The sequence below is a fragment of the Euprymna scolopes genome, chromosome 7 (genome assembly GCF_053919585.1).
Source record: "Euprymna scolopes isolate OS-2025 chromosome 7, ASM5391958v1, whole genome shotgun sequence".
Classification (NCBI taxonomy): domain Eukaryota; kingdom Metazoa; phylum Mollusca; class Cephalopoda; order Sepiida; family Sepiolidae; genus Euprymna; species Euprymna scolopes.
Genome location: NC_136488.1, coordinates 87,054,237 through 87,077,385, shown reverse-complemented (window position 1 = coordinate 87,077,385; position 23,149 = coordinate 87,054,237). Strand labels below are relative to the sequence as shown.

The following is a 23,149-nucleotide window of genomic DNA, read 5'->3' as shown; positions in this document are numbered from 1 at the left end:
TGGCTTCCGGGCCTTGATAAGTGGTGACCACCATGTAAAAAAAAAAAATAAAATACAAAAAAATATCTGGAAACTTTTTTTTTTTACATAGTAGTCACCACTTCTCAAGGCCCGGGAGCCACTCGGGGATAAGGGTTATTGCGTGTACAGTAATAAATGGGATAGTATCGTAGTAATCGTTAGTAATGGAGATTTGATAAAGTGTCTTACTTAAGGGGGCGGTTTAGCAAAGAATTTGTTTATGTTGGACTTGAAGATATCCAAGTTGTAGTCAGGTGGGAAACAGGCAAACGGAAGAGAGTTTCACAGGCGTGCACTTCTAAGAAAGAAGCTTTGTTCATGGAATCTACATTTTGATTTATTGGGGAAAATTATTGACAGTGGTTTCAGCTAGACGGGTGTTTTTCATGAAAGATTGGCGAGGGGGGCCCAGAGATTGGAGCTCAGACGACACCTCGTACATCCGATTTGAAAAATAGTCTTTCTATCTTATAGATTAAAAAGAATATTTAAAGTGAAATATTTTATGTTACTGCGACCAAGGAAGATAATTCTCAGCAAATCAAGGGAGTTCAATACTCAGCAAATCATTTTTTCTTAAAGGAACAAACAGAACTATTGTCGCTAGGAGATAGAGCTCAATGGTAGAGTATTCAACCACAGATCGAACGGTCCCCCGTTCAAACCCGGGTGTACCTCACCGTTTTATTTTAATTTCTTCTAATCAATGAGTTCAATTTACGATAAAAGAAGAGGTACAATTTAAAATTGCCGCAAATCATTTCTTTGTTGTCATATTTTAAAACTAAACATTAATCAGAAGTGACTTTTCCAGGGCATTCACCGTCAAAAGCAAATATCTGCTGACGTGATATTGTAAACAAGCATAGCCGGAATTTGATGAAAGATATTATCATCATTATTTTTTTCTATTATTGTATTTATTTATTTTATTTTTTTTTTTTGTGTGAATTAGTTCACCGGGCAAATTATTCCTAGTAATATATAATATTCAATAGAAGATTGATTCTATAATACATACACTAACTGAATTAATTAAAATATCATGTTAAAGCGTATTATACTAAAAGTCGAAAATTACAAAACGAACATCCACAAAGTTAGTATTTTCTTGATTGATGTTGCTGCAGATGAATATCTAAAATTAAAATTAAAAAAAAAAAAAATTGACTCTAACTTCATGCAGATTTTGTCAGGAGAAAGCCAATTAATTAAATTTCAAAGGAACTAACTCTGATATTTTAATTGATGAGTTATTTCCCTTATGATGACTATAAAACAGAGTTTGTGTGTGTGGGTATGTCCAAAGAGAGGAATGGTCTGGGCAGAGGAGAAAGAGGGAGTAGCTTAACACAGACATAGATAGAGAGATGGATTTAATAAAAATATGTTATACTTTTTGATCCAGGCAACGCCATGTAGCCCTCCTAGTAACATATAAAACTAAGTAAAACAACAGTAATAATAATAATAAACAAATTAAAAACAAAAATCTTTTAAATAAAAATCAGTGAAAGATTTTTATTTCACGGATAATTGGTGTGTGTGTGTGTGTGTGTGTGTGTGTGTGTGTGTGTGTGTGTGTGTGTGTGTGAAGGAGGGGTTCAATAGTTCAAAGTCTGCCTCTCAAAAGAACAAGCAAACAAAACAAAAAATGTAAAACAAATTAAATACAAAAAATTCGCCAAATTATGCAATAGAGTATGAGTCGGTCCAAAGCCACCATAAAGTGCTTTCAATCATCCACTCGTGAAATAAGGGTCATTTTCTGTGCGTGTCTGCCTTTAGTAACAATTTTTAAAACGAATAGCTTAACTATTAAGAAATGGAAAATACTGCAATATATATTATTGCAGTATTTTCCATTTCTTAATAGTTAAGCTATTCGTTTTAAAAATTGTTAAAAATAATAGATTCCTAACAAATAAAAGCCATTGCCATGACTGGAAATTTGAACTGAAAGTTTGAGATCTTTAGTCTGAATTTCTACAAACTATTTTAGAGTTTCATATAAATAGAGTATTAAAAGCTTACCTTAATGATTAGTTTTGATGTGATGTCATCGATTTATGATTTACAGCAAGTTTCAAACCGACGTTTCTAAATTTTTGAGATGAGGATTGGTTATTCATATTATTTGAATTCATCGGACTACTGTTCTCATCTTGAGTGTGATTTTCACAACGTTTCGGTCGATGTAACCTCCAACCTTCTTCAGGTGTATCTTGTTGAACTCGGGAATGTTTCTGTCGAACTTGAAAATTTGGCTCGAATTTCGAACTGAAATTGTATATACATATATATATATATATATATATATATATATATATATATATATATATATATATATATATATATACAATAACATATAGTATAATAATTAGTAATAGATAGTGTGGTTTAAGTCTCCTAAAATTCGTACTAGGATTGTCCGCAAACACCCATGGCGCAGTGGTTAGAGTACTTGGAAAAATCGATTGTAAAAGTGATATTTTCCTGAAGGTTGAAAGCTCCATTCTCAGTCGACTGAAAAATACAATTGCTAATTACTTAGGACCTCTATTCAGTCATGGCTGAGGGAACAAAAGCATGCTATCCCCGTGAAGATTATATAGGGTTCCGTTTGAAGTTCCACCAGATTACGGAGTTCGATAGAAAGAAACATTCTCAAATTCGACGATACACCTGAAACGTTGTGAAAATCACACTCAAAATGAGAAGCACAGTAGTCCGATGAATCCAAATGCTACTAAGTTTACAAAATATTAATTCAAACAATAAGCAATTATAAAAATAAGTTAATTGGCAAACGTTATCATATATGTTTCAATAATCCTCAACAATTTATTTTGTTATAATTACATATTGATGTTAAAAACTATTTAATATATATATATATATATATATATATATATATTAAATAGTTCCCCCCCCCTCGACAAAAGGGGGGGGTGGACTTGTAAATTCGCCCTTGTCCGTTCGTCTGTCCTCACTTTTCTCAATATAACTACGCTTTGGAATTTTTTAAAACTTTGCATAAATATTAAACATGATATGAGTAAAAAAAATTAACAGAACGGATTTTCCGGGAAAACTCCGGTTCCCCCCACCCCTTAAGGGTGTCAATCCGGTTAAAATAGCTAAATTTTACACTTTTGTGCTTATTACAAAAAGTTGATGTCTTGGGTTTTTATAAAACTTTCTGAAAAGTTGTAACTAACTGATTTCTATATAATTTTGTTTGTCTATACTTCGCGATAACTCTTGGGTGTGCCCCAGGGGCTCTTTTAGGGCTAATAAAAATACTCCATTTTTGGGACAATTTTACCATATTTGTCCAAAATTTTCTGTTTGTCTATTTAGCAGTTTTGCATGGTGCTGAACTCAACTTTAAATATGTTAAGACCTTGGGGACTTTTGGGGCTAAATGGGGAGGGGGAAATGATGGATTTAGTCATTTCTTTTTTTTTTGCATGGTGCAGAACTTAAGTTTATATATGTTATGGCCTAAAACTGCACCGTTTGTTCATTTTTACCAGGATTTGACGAACCTCTGGGGACTCTTAGAGCTAAATGGGGGAGGAAGGCAAATGTTGAACTTAGTCATTTTTTTTATGCCTCGTTCACTGTGCACTCACTGGGGATCATACATGATTCACTTTTTTTTTTTAATTTTGACTTTTTAGCAGCTATTTTTAGATGCTAACAACCAAATCAAGTGTTTGTGAGATCTAAATACCCTATACCTCAGGTTTCTTTTATGCATAGTTTCTACATTGTGGATATTTGCATAGAATTTAGATTGAAAACGTTCTCGCATGCCGACATGTTTTTATGTATATTTATATCTATACAAGTGACATTGTCTTTGTGTGCAAAAACGTCTCTACCAAAAATCCACTTGGTTTACAGACTATAAATTCGATCTTCAGTGTATTTAGACTTCGGGAACAATTTCGATTTAGTTTATAGCCTGTAAAAATAGCTGCTAATGGATTAAATTTGGAAAAAAAATCAGTTGACCATAGCACTTAACTACTACTGGTGCATATATATATATATATATATATATATATATATATATATATATATATATATATATAACTATTTCATTTAATCACATAAATTAATATACAAAAGTATAATTGTATGAGTTAACTTTAAGTATTTACTTCAACAGTGCTCAATACATAGGTAGAGATAGGTCGTAAGTTATAAAAATAATTATGGCAATTAAGCTACACAGAATATTCCGCGTTTCATCCACACTAGCATTCGTAAGGCTTATGCGAAATATTCTGTGTAGCTTAATTGCCATATATATTTTTCTAACTTACTATATATATATATATATCATATGTATACATATACACTATATGTATATATATATATAATGTACATATATAGGCATATAATGTATATGTATATATATATACACATATACAATAGGAAAATAATTGCTGAAAATAAAAACTGAATCAAATATTAATTCAAAAGTTAAAAATTGTTTATTCTTTGTTTTTTTATGAATTAATAAATATTTAAATCGTCTCAGTTTTTTTTTTCATAATATATTTTCTTTTTTATTTCTATGTCTAGTATATTGAATTTTTTGCTTTATATATATAGTAATAATTTATAAAATATATATGGCGATTAAGCTACACTGAATATTCAGCGTTTCATCCACTCAAGGATTCGTCAGGCTTATGCCCGAATTCTGTGGTTGTTTATCGTTTTTATATGGTCCTCTTCTGTTGAGGATTTTAGTTAGCTAATCAGCTTTCTAGTATCCACCGCGCCCCTTCCTATCAGCAAATGGGCATGCATTTCATTGAACAAAGGATCTGTTTTAAAACTAGTTTAGTGGTTTAAGGCAGGAATTTTCTTTTTTTCTTCTTTTTTGTTTATATATATAAATATACATATGTGTACATACATATATGCACATATATATATATACACACATATATGTGTGATCGTTTATGTATATTCATGTTTATTTAATTTATTTATTTGTTTATTTTCTATTCTTTTTGTTAGTTTTAAAACTATTTTGTATCGCTATCCTAGAGTAAATTTTATTTTGTGAACACAGTTATTTGCTATTTCTCTTCTACAGTTTAATAGATTTTTGGGGTTCTTTAAAGTACAGCATAGCAAATTTTTCATGAAGGCATAATTTACATGGATCGTCTAAATGCCTACACGTGGTAGCTTGTCTTATTATTTTCCATTCGACTACTGGCGGATGTCAGCTTTCTTTGATATATATATATATATATATATATATATATATATATATATATATATATATATATATATATATGGAGAAAGGAGTTAAAAGTAAGAATAAGATCAATTCTTTAAGAGGAGACTTATACGGATAATGCAAAGCCCAACAAATTGCTTTGGAGCTTATATAGAATATCAATAAACTAAGAAAACGACAGCATAAAAATATATACTAATGTATACAGATTTATTCATTTATTAAATAAGGATGATACATCAATTAGGGATGTAGGTAGGATAAGTAAAACTCTTGGTGGTATTTCGATGCCTAATGATTCTTATCTGAAGAGAAGAGAAAATGCTAGGTAACACAATAGGGATCCGACTACATTATGAGCGAAATAATTGTGCAGTGAGAGATAAAATATTGGGACTGTTTGGGGAGGGAATTGGAGAACTAATGGGATCTCTGTGATATAGGAGGAATATAGCTTTTATTATATAATGAAGTTACGTGTATCTACCGTGCTCAGGGAGAATACAGGGTAAGTGATTGAAAGAGGATGCTTATTTAATCATGTATTAATGGGTTATAACTATGGAAGGGGGTTTACTTGAAATCGGGGATTTATGCTAGGTCCGTATATATTAGAAGAGTATTATTTCACTCCTAATGTAGCTATCGCTAGACGTTGCACCTTCTCCCCTCTTCTGATGAGAAGCATTATGCTTCGAAATACCATTGTATGAAGAGTTTTACTTATCCCACATCCCTAATTGATGTATCATCCTTATTGAATAAACGAATAAATCTATATACATTAGTATACATTTTATATTGTCGTTTTCTTATTTTATAGATACTCCCTATCTACATTATATATATATATATATATATATATATATATTAGCAAAAACCAAAAACAACATGAAGAAATAACTTCATATTCATATTTTTTTCGATATTACAATTGTTTCGACTTAAAGCAGACAATTTTAAATTTTATATTATTTTAAACATTTTTGTAGTTGCATCTCATCAGATATGTTTGAAAAGAAATGCAAATTATCTAGACACATTTTCATTATGTTAAAACTAAATCGGGCAGTGATTACCACCCCCTCGTGTTTTTAATATGTCCACTGTCTGTGTTGAAGAAATTTATATGGGCCCTATTTTCGTATATTTGCTCTCTCTCTCTCTCTCTCTCTCTCTCTCTCTCTCTCTCTCTATATATATATATATATATATATATATATATATATATATATATATTTATATATATATATATATTTATATATATATATATATATATATTTATATATATATATATATATATATATATATTTATATATATATATATATTTATATATATATATATATATATTTATATATATATATATATATTTATATATATATATATATATATATTTATATATATATATATATATATATATTTATATATATATATATATTTATATATATATATATATATATATATTTATATATATATATATATTTATATATATATTTATATATATATATATATTTATATATATATATATATATATATTTATATATATATATATATATTTATATATATATATATATATTTATATATATATATTTATATATATATATATATTTATATATATATATATATATTTATATATATATATATATATATATTTATATATATATATATATTTATATATATATATATATATTTATATATATATATATATATTTATATATATATATATATATATATATATATATATATATATATATATATATATATATATATATATATATATATATGCACACTAGACAAATTGTATAGGTCCTGAGGTTCCAGACTATATCATGTGTGTACGGTTAGCTTCAGTAATCATATATGCAAATTAATTTTTTTTACGCACAGTTAATCAATTAATTAATGAAATAACTATCCAGGAAGTCAAAAGAAAAAAGTTTATTGAGTTTTTTAAATTATATATTTCAAAATTTATGCACTTTTTTTTTTACAAATGGTGAAAAGAGTATCTGTTAATTTTCTCGTTTCTTTAATTGCTCTATCTAGTATATTGAGCGTTTTCATAATCTCATTTTTAGATAATATCTACCTTCATCTTATCTTTAAACATATAAGGAAATAATGCAGTTTGTTTGAAACACTTTGTTTATTGTAAATATAAAATATGAAAACACAGAAATATAGAAATAAATGAAAAATAAAAACAAAAAAAAACAACGAAGATAATAACATATGACCTGTTGTATGTATTTAGTTTTATACTTCTAATATTGTGTTCGAGGTTAGAATTGTTCACCAGGTTGTTTTTCAAATAAATTTATTTGAAAGCAAAACCCCGTGAAAAATACCTAATATATATATATATATATATATATATATATATATATATATATATATATATATATATATATATATATATATGTGTGTGTGTGTGTGTGTTATTTAATTAGTGTTTGTTTTGCGATACTTTTTGAACGAATTCAATTATTTATACGAAAGTGAATTTTTACCAAAATGCAAGTTGGGAATAATTTTCACTTTGACCAATTTGGTACCCACAAATGGGGAGCGGCATATGTATTCTTTTTAAAATATAATTATATAATTATATACACACACACACACACACACACACACACACACACACACACACACACACACACACACACACACACACACACGCGCGTGTGTGTGTGTGTGTGTGTGTGTGTGTGTGTGTGTGTGTGTGTGTGTGTGTGTGTGTATTTTGGCAGCAAGTCATTATTCAAGCACGTCTGATTGAACACGACAGAGTTCTTTTTTCCGATTTTACTGGATATTTTTTCAATTCGCCAAACGGCCTATTTAATTTTGGTTGGTATGCTGTATATTATGGCGCCCAGTAGCTTTTGTTCGGCCATATTCTTCTCAAGCGCTTTCTATCCGTAAATCTAATCATCGTCAGGATAGGTGGTGGTGGTGGTAGTAGTGGCTGTTGTTGTTGTTGTTGTTGTTGTTGTTGAGGAGGAGGAGGAGGAGGAGGAGGAGGAGGAGGAGGAGAAGAAGATTATGGCCAAACAACAATTACTGGGCGCCATAATAAAAAAAACCGCTCGGCGAATTGAAATGATATCCAACAAAATCGGAAAAAAGAAGAATATACATATGTGTGTGTGTGTGTGTGTGTGTGTGTGTGTGTGTGTGTGTGTGTGTGTGTTGGGCCTGTAAAGTATTAAGTAACTTCTGTAAGAAATCTTAAGTAGGAGAGTTCAATGCGTAGCAGAGCAAGAACAAAAGTTAAAAGAAGAACAACCAAAAATTTAAGTTAGTCATATTCCATTTTGAATTCATTTCAACCCTATAGATAGTCAAGGCACAATCTTCAGTATTCCTGCTTAACTGAAGATGCCCTATTGCATATAGGGTTGAAATAGATTTATAATGAGATATGGCTAATCGTTACGAGTTAGTCGCCATACGTAAAACCAGGTATTCCCAATAATAAAGTAATTGCATAATTTCGTTTCTATATATATATTAATGCAAATCAAAACTAATTCTTAAATACATTAACACACATAGAACTCTGAAAATAATTCTAACTTAAGTTTGGCATATATATATATATATATATATATATATATATATATGCCAAACTTAAGTTAGAATTATTTTGAGTTCCGTGTTGATGTATTTAAGAATTTATATATATATATATATATATATATATATATATATATATATATATATATATATATATATATATATATATATATATATATATTCTTAACTTCATCAAATAACGAAATTAAAAATAAATATATGTTTGGATTTGAAATGCTCACTACTAATATGTGTGTGTGTGTGTGTGTGTGTGTGTGTGTATAATTCTTAATTTCATCAAATTATGAAATTAAAAATAAATATATATTTCGATTTGAAATTTTCCATATTATATATATATATATATATATATATATATATATATATATATATATATATATATATATATATATATATATATATATATTACTTAGACTAATGCATAACCATGCTTGGATTAAAAAAATAATTAAAAAAAAAAAAAATAATTGAAGAAAGTTATAAAAAAAGTAAAAAAATATGTATATAGATGGAGAGAGATTATTTGTATGCAAATAGTTATGCAATATATCATAGCATAATGCCAGGCAGGGACAGACTAGAGCCAGAATTCATTCAAAACTTCACACACATGCTCACAGAGAGTGCCATCAAAGCGTGCGTCTTGCAATCAGGTGAAAAAAAATATTTAACCATTTTTTAAAGGCATAATCAATGGAACAAGCATAAAAAATTCAAATAAAAAAAGGAACAAATTGATTTGAGGCACCCCAGAAGGAGCAATAACCAAAAGAAAACACATTGTCTTAACACTGATTTGTGTTTTTTACTTGTAGCTTCCGGTTTATTATTTATGATAAATTTGTGATTTTTATAACAAAAAATAAAATCCAATATTAAAATAAGAATGTGTTTCTAATTCAACCCCAATTTTTTTTTGAAATATTTAAAGGTCAATGTGCATCAGTTGTCCAACCTGCAAAGGGTGTTTATTTCGAAAGGCGTTTTCTTATTTTCAACCTCACCATGTTAAAAACGTCTTTCGGAATAGACTCCCTTTACAGGTTGGACAACCACTGCATATTGTTCTATTTAAAAATATATCGGCAAATGTGTATTTCAGCGGCGTAAATTATTTGACAGACAAAAATTTATAAAAATTATTTATTTTTATATAAAATACATTATCAAATCCTAAAGCTAAAATAAAACCCGAAAAAATTTAATTTTTATTATTTTTTTAACATATTTTATTAAACTAAATGTACAACAACGGAGACCGCCATCTTGTTTTGAAATTTTGGCCTTTCTAAGGCTTGCCAGATTGGCCTTTTTGAGGCCAAATTTGAACTTTTTTACGCTCTTGCGTGTAACCATGGTTCATGCAAGAGCGTAAAAAAAGGTCAAATTTAGCCTCAAATAGGCCAATCTGGCAATCCTTACAAAGGCCAAAATTTCAAAACAAGATGGCGGCCTCGATTGTTGCACATATAGTCTAATAAAAAATAATAAAAAAATAATAAAAATTAATTTTTTTCCGGGTTTTATTTCAGCCTTAGGGTCTAATAATATGTTTTATATAAAAATAAATAATTAAAAAAAAATTTTGTTTGTCAAATAATTTACGCCACTGAAATACACATTTGCCGAAATATTTCTTTTGCAAAACATAAAATTTAGCAACGATTAGTTAATATTTTTATTTTTTGACCTATCAAATGTAAGGCGTAACGGAATAAGTAACACTTACAAGTCTGCGGTAAACGGTGTTAAGTTAAAATTGGTCTCGAATAATTCCGTTTTTTTTTTAAGAATAAAAATCTGGACTTATTCCAATTCCATCATGTCAGCATATGCGATAAACAAGTTTTATGATTCTTAAAGAAATTACTCTATTAATTATTTTTATAATTAAAAATGTCCTATATTCCCTCTTTCTTTCATTAAATATTATAATTCACAATTTCATTAAATATTTCAAATTTCACAAAAATCTTTTAATAATATTTTCGAAATATTAATCAAACCGATTCTTTGGGTGACTATTTTTTGCCAAATAAAAAAGATTGTTTAAAAAATTAATTTTAAATCTTATATTTCAGAAAAAAAAATCAATTTCATTAAATATATTTATAATAAAAAAAAATATTTTTGTACAAAAAATATTTTAAATAGCAATTCTGCCGAAATAAAAACCCTTAGAAACTGTTTGAATACTTTTCTTTCCTTTTGTAAACTTATATTTTTAACCAAAACAAAAAGTAAAAGGAACTATTTTTATATCCGGACCTGTTTTGACTTAACACCTTTTTCTGCTGATTTCGTGTTGGAACTGATGCTGTTGAACCAAATGTTATTATCTCTCAAATATTAACTTTAACTTCATTGCATTATTTCATTACAATATCCTTTTATTTAAATGATGTTTTCAAAATATTTGTTTCCTTTGTTGTTACATTTTGATTTAAAACTATAATTTTAGGCGTTTAATAAAACTTTTTGTAAATAAAATCAAAACTTTTTTTTTATATAATTAAACCGGAAGTACAAACAAAAAGCGGTGTTAAAACAAAAGGTGTCCTTTTGCTCGGTGCCCATTCTGAGGTGCCTCAAGTACATTTGATCAAAACAACAAAAAATCAAACAGATATTAAGAAAAAAAAACACAAAAAAACAAAACAAAGCAGCCTAGAGGTCAGAGGGTAAAGCTATTACCACACACACACACACACACACACACACACACACACACACACACACACACACACACAAATCATTCCGTTTTTTTTAAATTATTTTTTCATGCGAGAATTCTAATAATATCATTAACATGATGATCTTGGTTTCTGGGTTTATTTTATTTTTTTTTTGGCACTTGTACAGTTTAAACAAGACATTAAAAAAAAATGAAAATATTGAAAAAGATTATATTGTACGCATCCGTTTTGGACTGAAGATCTCTGAAAAAAAATTTACTTAATTTGATCGAGTAGTGTAGCGTTTTTTTTTTTTTTTTTACAGCGGAAAAACACGTTTTATAACAGCACGTTGAAGGTAGCCATCTTGGAAGTTTTTGAACATGCCCCGGGGAGATAACTCAGTTTAAAACGCAGATACTCCCTCCCCATCTTTAATATTAGCTTTTCTTTCTAAAAATCGAACTTTTTGCTCGGTATCATAACAAATTATTTTATCGCTGTACAAAAACAAAAAACCCCAAAAACTACTTGATGAAATTAAGTGAAACATTTTTCCGAGAACTTCATTCCATAACGAATACGCACGATTTAAATTTTTTTTTTTTTATATTTTCATTTTTTAATGTCTTGATTAAACTGTACAAGTACCATATTTTTTCGGAGATAGGTAGATTTAAATGAAGATCAAATAAGGTTGATAAAATAATGAATTTAACCAATGAAGAGAAAAATGTTTGATTTTGAATGCAACTTGTGGTGACTCATTTTCCCCCAGTAATTTCACCATAACTACGACAGTTCCATGTACAATCTTTGCTTTTGTATACCTTTTGACCAGCTTACTTGTATTATGCCTTCAAAGCATAGTTTGCAGAGATCCACAATGGGACGTGACCAAACAATCTCAACACTTTACATTTGATATGTTAATGATACGGGCTATTGACAGGATGTCAGTGAGTTATCACAACTCTGCAATATTGATGCTATCAGATGGTCTATGATCAGTCATGAAGTGTATGATAATATATTAGTGATGGGACGTTTCTAATATTTTCCCCGATTCCGATACAATTACTGATTCCGTATTTAATTCCCGATTCTGATACAATCACTGATTCCGATGGTCATGTATACGTATCTATGGCTTTTTGAATTAACTATGAACGCAAAATAGCTTTTTTGGTACTTGCAATGAATGAAATGAACACGCAGAGGATTTCATTACTTTGATGAAGAATCCTGTGTCAATCCCAGAAAAATGGCTGAAGCTGTTTACAATTTGAAAGTCATATTTGAGGGGTGGGGGTCGACTTTCTTTTTTTTTTTTTTTTTTTTTCAATGCAAAAATATGTAAATATATATAAAAAAAAGAATGCACTCTTTGGTTTAAATAGTTATATTAAAAAGTTTTGTAAATATATAAAAGAATGGCATTCTATTTAAAAAAATAAATCTTGGTCGCAAGAGTTGGAACACGTCTCATCTTATATTTGCTTACAGAGGCCATATTCGTGCGTGAAAGTCAAGGTCAAACCGTTGTCGATCAAAATCTGTTCTTTTGTTTTTCTCTGTCGATTGGGGTCCTTATTCTCGTCCTGATCCCTTTTTTTAAAGGGCTAAATTAAAAAAAAGTAAGTTAACCGTAACTTCATCCTTAGCATACTTAGTGTCGTCTGTCATTTTTTTTTTTCATATTTATTTATTTATTTTTTAGGAGTTGTATCAAATTGTAAACTGATTTGGCCATTTCTGGGACTAATTCCCGCGTCTCTGTCAAAGTACTGCAATCCTAAGGATATCTGTTCTTTACAAGTACTGCCATTTTATATTGTTGTAATCATTACAGCCATTCATATTTCACGGTTTATTGTAGATGTAAGTTAGGTTTTAGGGTTAGGATTTTAGTCAGAGTTAGAAAGAAATTATTCAATGTTTCTTTAAAAAAAGTTATTAACTCTTAAAAATAATTAAGCTAAAAGAGATCAAGGGATATCCTCGTGGAGCTAACATGTGATTTTGTTATGATGTAAATTTATAACTGCACGCTTTTTAAAAGATAGACACAACGTCTAAGTACATTGTGAAGTTGTTTTTTTTTGTTTGTTTGTTTGTTTTTGCATTAGGCTAGTTGCATTTACGACAACCAGTATAGTGTTTATTTCGTCGAGAGAACGTATTATTTTAAAGTCATTCTTGAGGTTTTCATATTTGGTGATCTTTTCGCGTTCGGCTTTATTGAGACCAGAGTCATTTGGGACGACGGCATCATCAATTATGAGAGCAATCATTTCCGGTTTGTTTGAACAATGTTTGGATTGATGACTTGCTTTTCTTCTTCTTTATTTTTTACTTCAATTAGTTTGAAGAGATCACGGGTGGGGTGGGGGTCTTCCTCCTAAAGCTGATACTTAATTTCATTACGATTTGAACGTGCATTTTAAGAATAGACAGTGTTCCTTTTATCTGTATTTCGTTACAGCTTAATTTTCCAGGGATTGTTTCCAAGTATTTCTGAAGTTTTTTTGTTTCTATTAAACCAGCAGCTCTTAGAACAACCGGTATAATGTTTATTCCTTTCAGAAACCATGTCGTCTTTAACTCGTTCTTGGCATCCTGATATTTTGTCATCTTTTCTCGTTCGGCTGTATGAAGACCACCAACGTTTAGAATAGTTACATCAATAATAAGCGCGGTCCTTTTAGGTCTGTTTCATATAACAACGTCTAGCTTAATTGTCTTGTCTTTTATGTATCTGTCTACTTGTATCTCTTTGACGTAAAACTATGCCCCTTTTCCATGTGTGTGTGTGTGTGTGTGTGTGTGTGTGTGTGTGTGTGTGTGTGTGTGTGTGTGTGTGTGTGTGTGTGTGTGTAAAGTATAGACTGATTCCAAACAAAACTGCTTTTTTTTTTCGGAGACCATATTACTACCAGTGTAATCCCTCTTATAACATTATTTTTTTATTTGATTTAATTATCCGGGTTTGTTTTACTATGCACATATATTCGAAAAAGTTGTTAAAAAAAAAAATATATAACAAATAAATGGTATCAAAGGCAAGATAAGTTACTTTTCTACCTAACTGGACAATATTTCAATGTTTTTATTAAATGTAACATGTTTATTCGGCTCGAAAAAAACATAGTGTTTACCGATATATTTGAAAAATACAAGCTGCGGACTGTGTTGAACACGTAAAGTTTGGAGGAATGAGTTAAAACTAAAAAAACTATACAAAATACTGTTAAAAACACACCGAATATATGCTAGCCTATGTCACAGTAACATATTGAGTGAGTTCCTAACAGTATTTTGTATAGTTTTTAGTTTTAACTGATTTTCCCAAACTTAACGTGTTCAACACAGAGTCCGCCGCTATTTGTATTTTTCAAATATATATTTATTTTTGACAACTTTTTCGAATCTATGTGAATAGTAAAACAAACTCAATCATCCTATTTCAGGTATGCATTTGTTTATATTTTTTTTTATAGCACTAGAATTCAGTTGGCATTAACTTCAGAAAGAGTCACCATCCAGGCATTACACCCGCCCCCCCCTAGCATTTAGAGGTGGAGAAACGGTCAAGCTCAGTTCACGGATACTAAGCAAAACACTCAGATTAGCCAGATGAGATACGAACAGAGAGAACGACATGATTAGGGAAAAGTGAGAAGATTTTAGTAGATCAAAAGACAAAGAAATTCATGAATGAAACCATCACCAGAGGAAGGGGTGAGGGAAGATAAAAAAGATAAGAAAAAGTAAGTACTAGAAAGAGAAACAGAGAAAGATAAAAGAAAGAGAAAGAAAGAAAAGTAGTGAAGAAAAAAAAATCAAAAGCAGCCACAAATCCTTAAGGGGAGATTACCGTGATCAAAGACATTTGACTTTTTCCTTCTTCCTCTGCTGGGCATTGCTCACCTTCAGGGGCATGATGGGCAAATTTTCTGGGGAACAAGCCCTGTCAAAGTTGGCAGCAGGGATATCATTATTGATATTTTTTTGTTGTTTTTAAATAAAATAAATTTCTTTACAAATTAAAAACAAACAAAAATAAAACAAGAGAATAAAAAATTAAGACTAAGAAAACAAAAACAAAATATCAGCTTGAAATAAATAAAAATGCCAACAAAGACAATTAGAATTGTGGTGTTAAATTTTGGATAAAGATGGCTGACTGGGCGGTGCTTGGATAAAGCAAACTGATCTTTGTAAATGAAGGAAAATTGTTGAATTCAGGAAAAAATAAATAAAATTAGAAATCGTTTTTAGTCTGAATTTCTTTTTTTAAAACATGAACGACTTCTAATGCCTTTAGCCATTTTGTCATTGTGGTCTTTGAGATTTTTTACCTTCTTACCTCGTATTCATTTAGATTTATTGGCCTATAGGCCTATGATATCCCTAAATATTTTGACTTATCCCTCGCCGATATCCGTAGATTTTCCATCTGATATCACAAGTCATTTTGGTCTCTATTTTTAGTCTTCTTGGTCGATGCACCTCTGATATCCTAAGTCTTTTAGGTATATGTATCCTTAACATTCTTAATTTAAATGGCCTATAAACCTTTAATATCCGCAGTCTCTTTTGGCCTATGAGCTTTTAATTTCCTTTCCAAGTTACCTAACCTATAAAACGTTGATTTTTCCAATTTTTCTTAGTATACGACCCTTCATCTCTTTTACATTTGTACAATGTTACACAGTAGTTTTGTTTTAAGTGGAAAAGGTCAAGGACCAGAAACGGCAACTGGGCAGAAGTTATGCAAACTATGTGATTTTTGAAAGAAGTCTTTTTTCTCTCTCTTAGCTGGTGAAATTTCAATAAGACATGTTCATATGCTGTTCCCAAAATGGGTATAGCAATCGAAAGATGGCTGAAATAGTGAGTCAGGCCATCTCTTTCTTTCTTTCTTTCTCTCTTTCTCTCTCTCACACACACACACAAATGTGTGCACTCATGTAGTGAGATAGACTATCTCTCGATCTATCTCTTTCGCACGCATGCAAAAGGTGGCTTGTTTTCTATTTCTGTTCTTTTCAATGAATCTTGTTGAAAAAAAATGAACATCTAGTCTCGTTGTGACATTGTAAGAACACATGGAAAACAACCTGGGCTTAAATGATATCCAACATCTGACAAGTGTTCAATAACTAGCTACTCGAATGGTGCAGGGACTCTGGGATTTGCCCTATGAAGGCCGCTGAAAAAAATAACATAACCTCTTGAGTTCTGACGTTTGTGCAGTGATCTCATTTAAGCCTACTATCTCCTAAACAGCAATTATGATCTCCCTCAGCTGGATGGGAGTTGGATTAGCAATTTAGTAATGGGAGGAGGATTCTCCAGTTGATGTTAAATCAAGAGATAAGAGTGCTTTCTTTTTTAATCACTGCATTGAATAAAAATCCTTCTTCTAAGAACATAAATTTAGATTAAAGGGGAAGTAACTCTATTAGCGTGCTATTACTCAATGCAACAGGCAGAAAAAGACTTTAAGAATAACGTCAGAGTCGAATGATATAGTTCTAAGCTAAGATAAATTCTAAGGGGAAATAATTCTATTAGCACAGTATCAATCCATCGCCTTTTTTTTTTTTATTTATAATCACTTCATAGTTGAAGAAACAGGGAGCAGGGAAATAATTCCAAAGGCAAACAATTCATGAAAATTTATTAGAATCGAAAGCCTGTTGACATCTGAGAATCTTAACAGTAAAGGGGTGGGATTTTGGTGATTGTTCAGTTTGATGTGGGACAGTATTTACGTTGACGGGTGCACAAATGCAGCAAATTCATTGGATCTCATTCGATTGAAGTACTTGTAAAACAAGCTAAGGGATGCAAAATTGTGGTGATGGGACAGGGGCTGACATCCATTATGGTTTTGTTTGTTTGTTTTAATTCTATCTAAGAGAGAGAGAGAGAGAGAGAGAGAGAGAGAGAGAGAGAGAGAGTCTAGAGTTGAACATTACTTCATATGCCCGTATATTTGACATTCATATAGAATTTAAATAATCTTCTATCTCATGATAATACATGATGGCCTAAGAGTTTAATATCAGAGTGTAGAGTTAAAAGTAACTTTGCAAATGGAGTTGAATCCTTTCGACCAGCAGTAATTATTATTTCCTACTCTGAAGATTGCGTAAGTATGAACTATTAGTATCTATAATTAATAATAGTAAATATTTATATAGAAGTATTGCATAATGTATGAAAGAGAGGAAGGAGACGCAATTAACCACAATATTTTATTTGCATTTTTTTGTGTGCTTAGTTGGTTCCCATTCTTATATATATATATATATATATATATATATATATATATATATATATATATATATATATATATATATATATATATATATGTATAAGGAATGAAAAAATGTACCAGCGGTGGTTGACGTTATGTTTAAAGAAAAAATAGAAAAAACCGAATGAAATTATTAAAAAATCAACGTTTCGTCCTTGTCTCAGAGGACATCTTCAGGATAATTGAAATAAAAATGTGATAAAAGAAAAAGTCATAGATCGTGCGAAAAAGGACAGTTTTTTAAAATCCAACCCATGTCGGGAAAGGACGCACACATATTCGTCCTTTCCCGACATGGGTTGGATTTTAAAAAACTGTCCTTTTTCGCACGATCTATGACTTTTTCTTTTATCACATTTTTATTTCAATTATCCTGAAGATGTCCTCTGAGACAAGGACGAAACGTTGATTTTTTAATAATTTCATTCGGTTTTTTCTATTTTTTCTTTAAACATATATATATATATATATATATATATATATATATATATATATATATATATATATATACGATAATTACGGAAATCATATTACAACGTAATGGAAGAAATGAAAACGGGAACACACCCAAATTATTTATGTGTTCATCAACGTTTCGTCTTTTGTCGTAAGGGGTTACAATTTGGGGCCACGTCTAGGAAAGATTAACAAGATATTTGTTTATGTTACATTTAAACTTCTGCATATCATCAGTACAGCCGGGGAAGCAGGCAGGAGGAAGGGAATTCCAAAGTCTAGCTGTTCGAGGGAAGAAACTATTAGAATAGAAAGCTTCCTGGCATTTAGGTACAACAACAGTGAAGAGGTGAGATCTTATTGCTAAGCGGGTTTGTTGGGGATATGTACATCGAGGGGATACAAGTGAAAGAAGTTCATCAGAACACATTCCATTAAAATATTTGTAAAACAGGCACAGTGATGCAATGTTGCGGCGATGAGACAGGGGCTGGAGCTTAGTTGATAAAGTGGGACCGATTAGATTGACAACTCTTTTTTGGACTTTATCTAAGAGGGAGAGACTAGTGGTAGATGTACCAGCCCAGCTGTGACAACAATACTCCATGCATGGGCGAATGATGGCCTTGTAAAGGTACAGGATACTCTCAGGCGTGAGTAGTCTTCTAGCTTGATAGAGGGAACCCACATTCTTTGCAGCAGCCTTTGCAATGTCCTCTATGTATTTGTTCCAGTTCATATTGCCCGAAAATGTTAGGTCGAGGAGTTTGAAGGTAGAATTCTCAGGTAGGGTGCTATTTTTCATGGATATAGGGAGTTGGAGAGGCTTCTTGTAATTGTTAAAGGAGAGCAGCTTAGTTTTACTAGCATTAAATGTTACCATCCATTTACGTCTTTATAAAGGGTGAACATTAGTAAAAAAAAACAAACATTTCAAGACTATCTCAGAATGATTGATTCAAAAAAATAAAATACAAGGACAAATTTTAAAAAAATATATTTGTTGTGAAATATATTTTAAAATATTATACTTGTATTTCATTTCTTCAAATCAATCATCCTGAGGAAATCTTAAACTAAAACGAAACGTTGATGAACACATTAACATTTTGGTTTTTTCTTTTTATCTCTCTCTCTCTCTCTCTCTCTCTCTCTCTCTCTCTCTGGCTCTCTCTCTCTCTCTCTCTATATATATATATATATATGAAATATATATATTATATTATTATATATTTCTTTAAATAATGTTCTATTGTTAAGGGTTTTTTATTCAAGAAGTCTGAAAAAAGGCTGGTTATGTGAAGATTTTCAAACGCCATAATGCTTGAAATTGTCCAACCGGTATTGAAAGAATTGTAAACAATGAAATACACTTTTTGTTGCTATCAATTCCTTTTTTGAAGCCTTGGTTTTGTTAATACAGTATATATATATATATATATCATATATATATACATATATACATATATACATATATATATATATATATATATATATATATATATATATATATATATATGCAAAACTTGTTATAATTATATTTTCAAGGATTTTCTAAATGACCGTATACAGGAATAACATAGAAAGTCCTAAAATGACAATCGATGCTCAACATTGCAAACAGAAAATTAATAAAGTTGGGGAATATGTAAAGAACATTTATAAGAAACAAACAAAAAAATATGATTAAAAAAGTGAATTGTTTATTTTTTCTTGTAATTTAGATTCAATTAATCCTTTAGATCTGAAATTTCCAAAAATATATTTGTCATCAGAACGTACGAAAAAAAAAAAAATAACCAAGTCAGTATGTTTATTTATTTATTTTTTTTTAATAATATGTTTCCTTTCTTCTTTATATTCCGTGTATATTGGCAAAAGTTTGCTGGAAGCATTGCTATTAAATAAATATGTAGGTATTTTATATATGAAGGTTGTTTGCAATGCGGTAATGACTGAACTGCTGAAAGAGTAAATAAACAAAAACAAGTGGAAAGAGTAAAAGTGAAAAGCATTCGCTTGGTTTCCAGCAACGAACGATGAATAAAATTTTTGTTTTTGAAACAGAGGAGTGTGTCTCCGGAAATATTAAAATATATTTTACACCCTTTCGGACTTTATATAACAATGAAATGTATACAGAAAAATGAAAATGACTAAATTTATTTGAATTAAAAATATCACTTTGAATCGGTGCATTTATTTATGATCATTTCCTCTTGCACTAACACGACATCTACCGCATTGAAAGTAGCCTTATATATATATATATATAGTTAATAAAACATGTTAAAAACACTTTGGAAAAGAGTTAAAAACACATTTAATCCGAAAAGGAAAGTGGGAAAGTGGCTAGTCCTTAATCCGCTAAGTTTCGAAGAAATACTTTCATTCTCATCAGAGGGTAGGAATTAGCAAAATGCAGGATCGGATTTTGCGTGCAGAAGTATTTGATGAAACAACAAGTAAGTCAAAGATCTTACTTGATAACAAAAAGTGAAGCAGAGGGATTGCAGTTTTATCAAATACTTTTGCAAGCAAAATCCGATCCCACATTTTGCTAATTCCTACCCTCTGATGAGAATGAAAGTATTTCTTTGAAACTGTGCGGATTAAGGACTATCCACTTATTAAGTGTTTCCTTTTCAGATTAAATGTGTTTTTAACTCTTTTCCAAAGTGTTTTTTTAACATGTTTTATTAACTATTTACTCTTATTATAAGTTCTATCTCCTATTTGGTTTTATCGAGCTGGTTGAGATTACTTTATAAATATTAATTCTTTAATATTCATGATATACTTTAGTTTTACCATCTTGGATCATTTTGATAAATTTAATTGTAATATATATATATATATATATATATATATATATATATATATATATATATATATATATATATATATATATTGTCATTGTAGATATTTTAAAATCTGATTATGCACGTGGTAAGTCCGCGATAGGTTAAATTTGTTTGTTTTTGTTTCTGGGAATTTTAATTGCATTCTTTATTTTGAATTTTTACATTTTTTTTTTTACTAAAAGCTTCTTAGACATATACACACAGACATACGAGGCCGTTCCAAAAGTAAAACTTCCTATTTTTTTTAAACTCAAAATGTTAAAGAGCTACAAAATACAATTAAAAGGGTCGACAAGGATTCTCAGTGAACTTTTGTTAAAAATTTTATGATGCATTTCTGTTTCTGACACACGTCCATGAACGGTGTTGTTTTCTGAGAGTCACACACAATCAATATCTGCAACAAAGAGATGAAACTTTCAGGTTATGAATGCATAAATTCAACAATCATAATAATGCAATTAGTAACTGCTTTTGATCTGTTCGATTGGAATAAAGAAAATGAAAGGTATTATTTTTAGAACGCCCTCATATATATATATATATATATATATATATATATATATATATATATATATATATATATATGCATATACACACACACATATATATATACATATATTTATATACATATACACATATATACATAGATATACGTATATATATATGCATATACACATATACAAATACATATATATATGTGTGTGTGTGTGTGTGTGTGTGTGTGTGTGTGTGTGTGTTGTGTGTGTGTGTGTGTGTGTGTGTGTATCCATTACAAATAGCATAATGAAATAATTCAATCAAGTATTGATGCCTGCAGTTTTACAGAAATACTGCAAACCTGTCCACTGGGCTTAACTATATCAAGTGTCTCTATTCTTTATCTGATGGTCTGAATAATGAGTAAAGTTGATATTCATTAGTCCAACATGTGGGATCTCCAGTAATTTCGTGAAACTGCAAGCATCAAGTAACGATCGTTTTATTGTATAATGTTACTTGTAACGAAAATATTATGCTCGTACATACCTAAGTTAGCATTTAAATCATTTCTCTTCTCTAAAAACCCTGTATATATATATATATATATATATATATATATATATATATATATATATATATATATATATAAAGGAATCAAAAAGTATCGAGAATTCTCTGAATAAAAACTGATAAGGATGACAAAAAACTCCATATTCATAGTGGAGCTTAAGCACAAGGCTAATTATCGACACAACAAAGGTATATACTGCTGCATATAAATTTAATTATCATTTCAATAATGAAGGTATATCGAAAGAAGTATCGTTTATAAAAACTGTATATGCCTAGGTATTTCAAAGCCTAATGCTTTTTATCAGGAAAAAAAGAGAGAGGGTGCTAGATAAAAAATAAGGAATGGACTTTACTCCTAATGTACTTATCACTAGACGTAACATTTCTTATCTATTGCCTAGCACTATCTCTTCTCTTCTGATGAGAAGCATTAGACTTCGAAATGCCTAGGCATAAAACGATTATATAACCCTCTACTCCTTTTGATGCATCTTTCTAACTGAATTGATAAGTAATTTTATATTCACCAGTGTACTTTTGTATTGTCGATATTTTTCTTGTTGTGTTTGTATATATATATATATATATATATATATATATATATATATATATATATATATATATATATATATACATAACCACACACATATATATAAATACATACATTAATATACACATATACATACATACATATATATATACGTACATATATAAACACATATATACACATACATATACAAATATACATAATACCTATACATATATGCATACATACACATATACATACATACACGTATATGCATATATATATATATACATATACACATTTGCACATATATACACATATATATACCTACATATATATATATGCAC

The 23,149-nt window shown here is 29.6% G+C and overlaps 1 protein-coding gene across 21 annotated transcripts in view; it reads right to left on the bottom strand.

Annotated features, from left to right (window-relative positions):
* LOC145279820 (otoferlin-like) overlaps positions 1 to 23,149 on the bottom strand; it is a 1,618,966-nt gene that overhangs the window by 860,546 nt on the left and 735,271 nt on the right. For 10 of the 21 annotated variants that reach the window (XM_080131198.1, XM_080131200.1, XM_080131203.1 and 7 more), the window contains one exon: positions 15,450 to 15,542. The exons of the other annotated variants lie outside the window; for them this stretch is intronic. In XM_080131198.1, the coding sequence (XP_079987324.1) occupies positions 15,450 to 15,542 (93 nt within the window). The remainder of the gene's footprint in view (positions 1 to 15,449; positions 15,543 to 23,149) is intronic. 21 annotated transcript variants of the gene reach the window in all.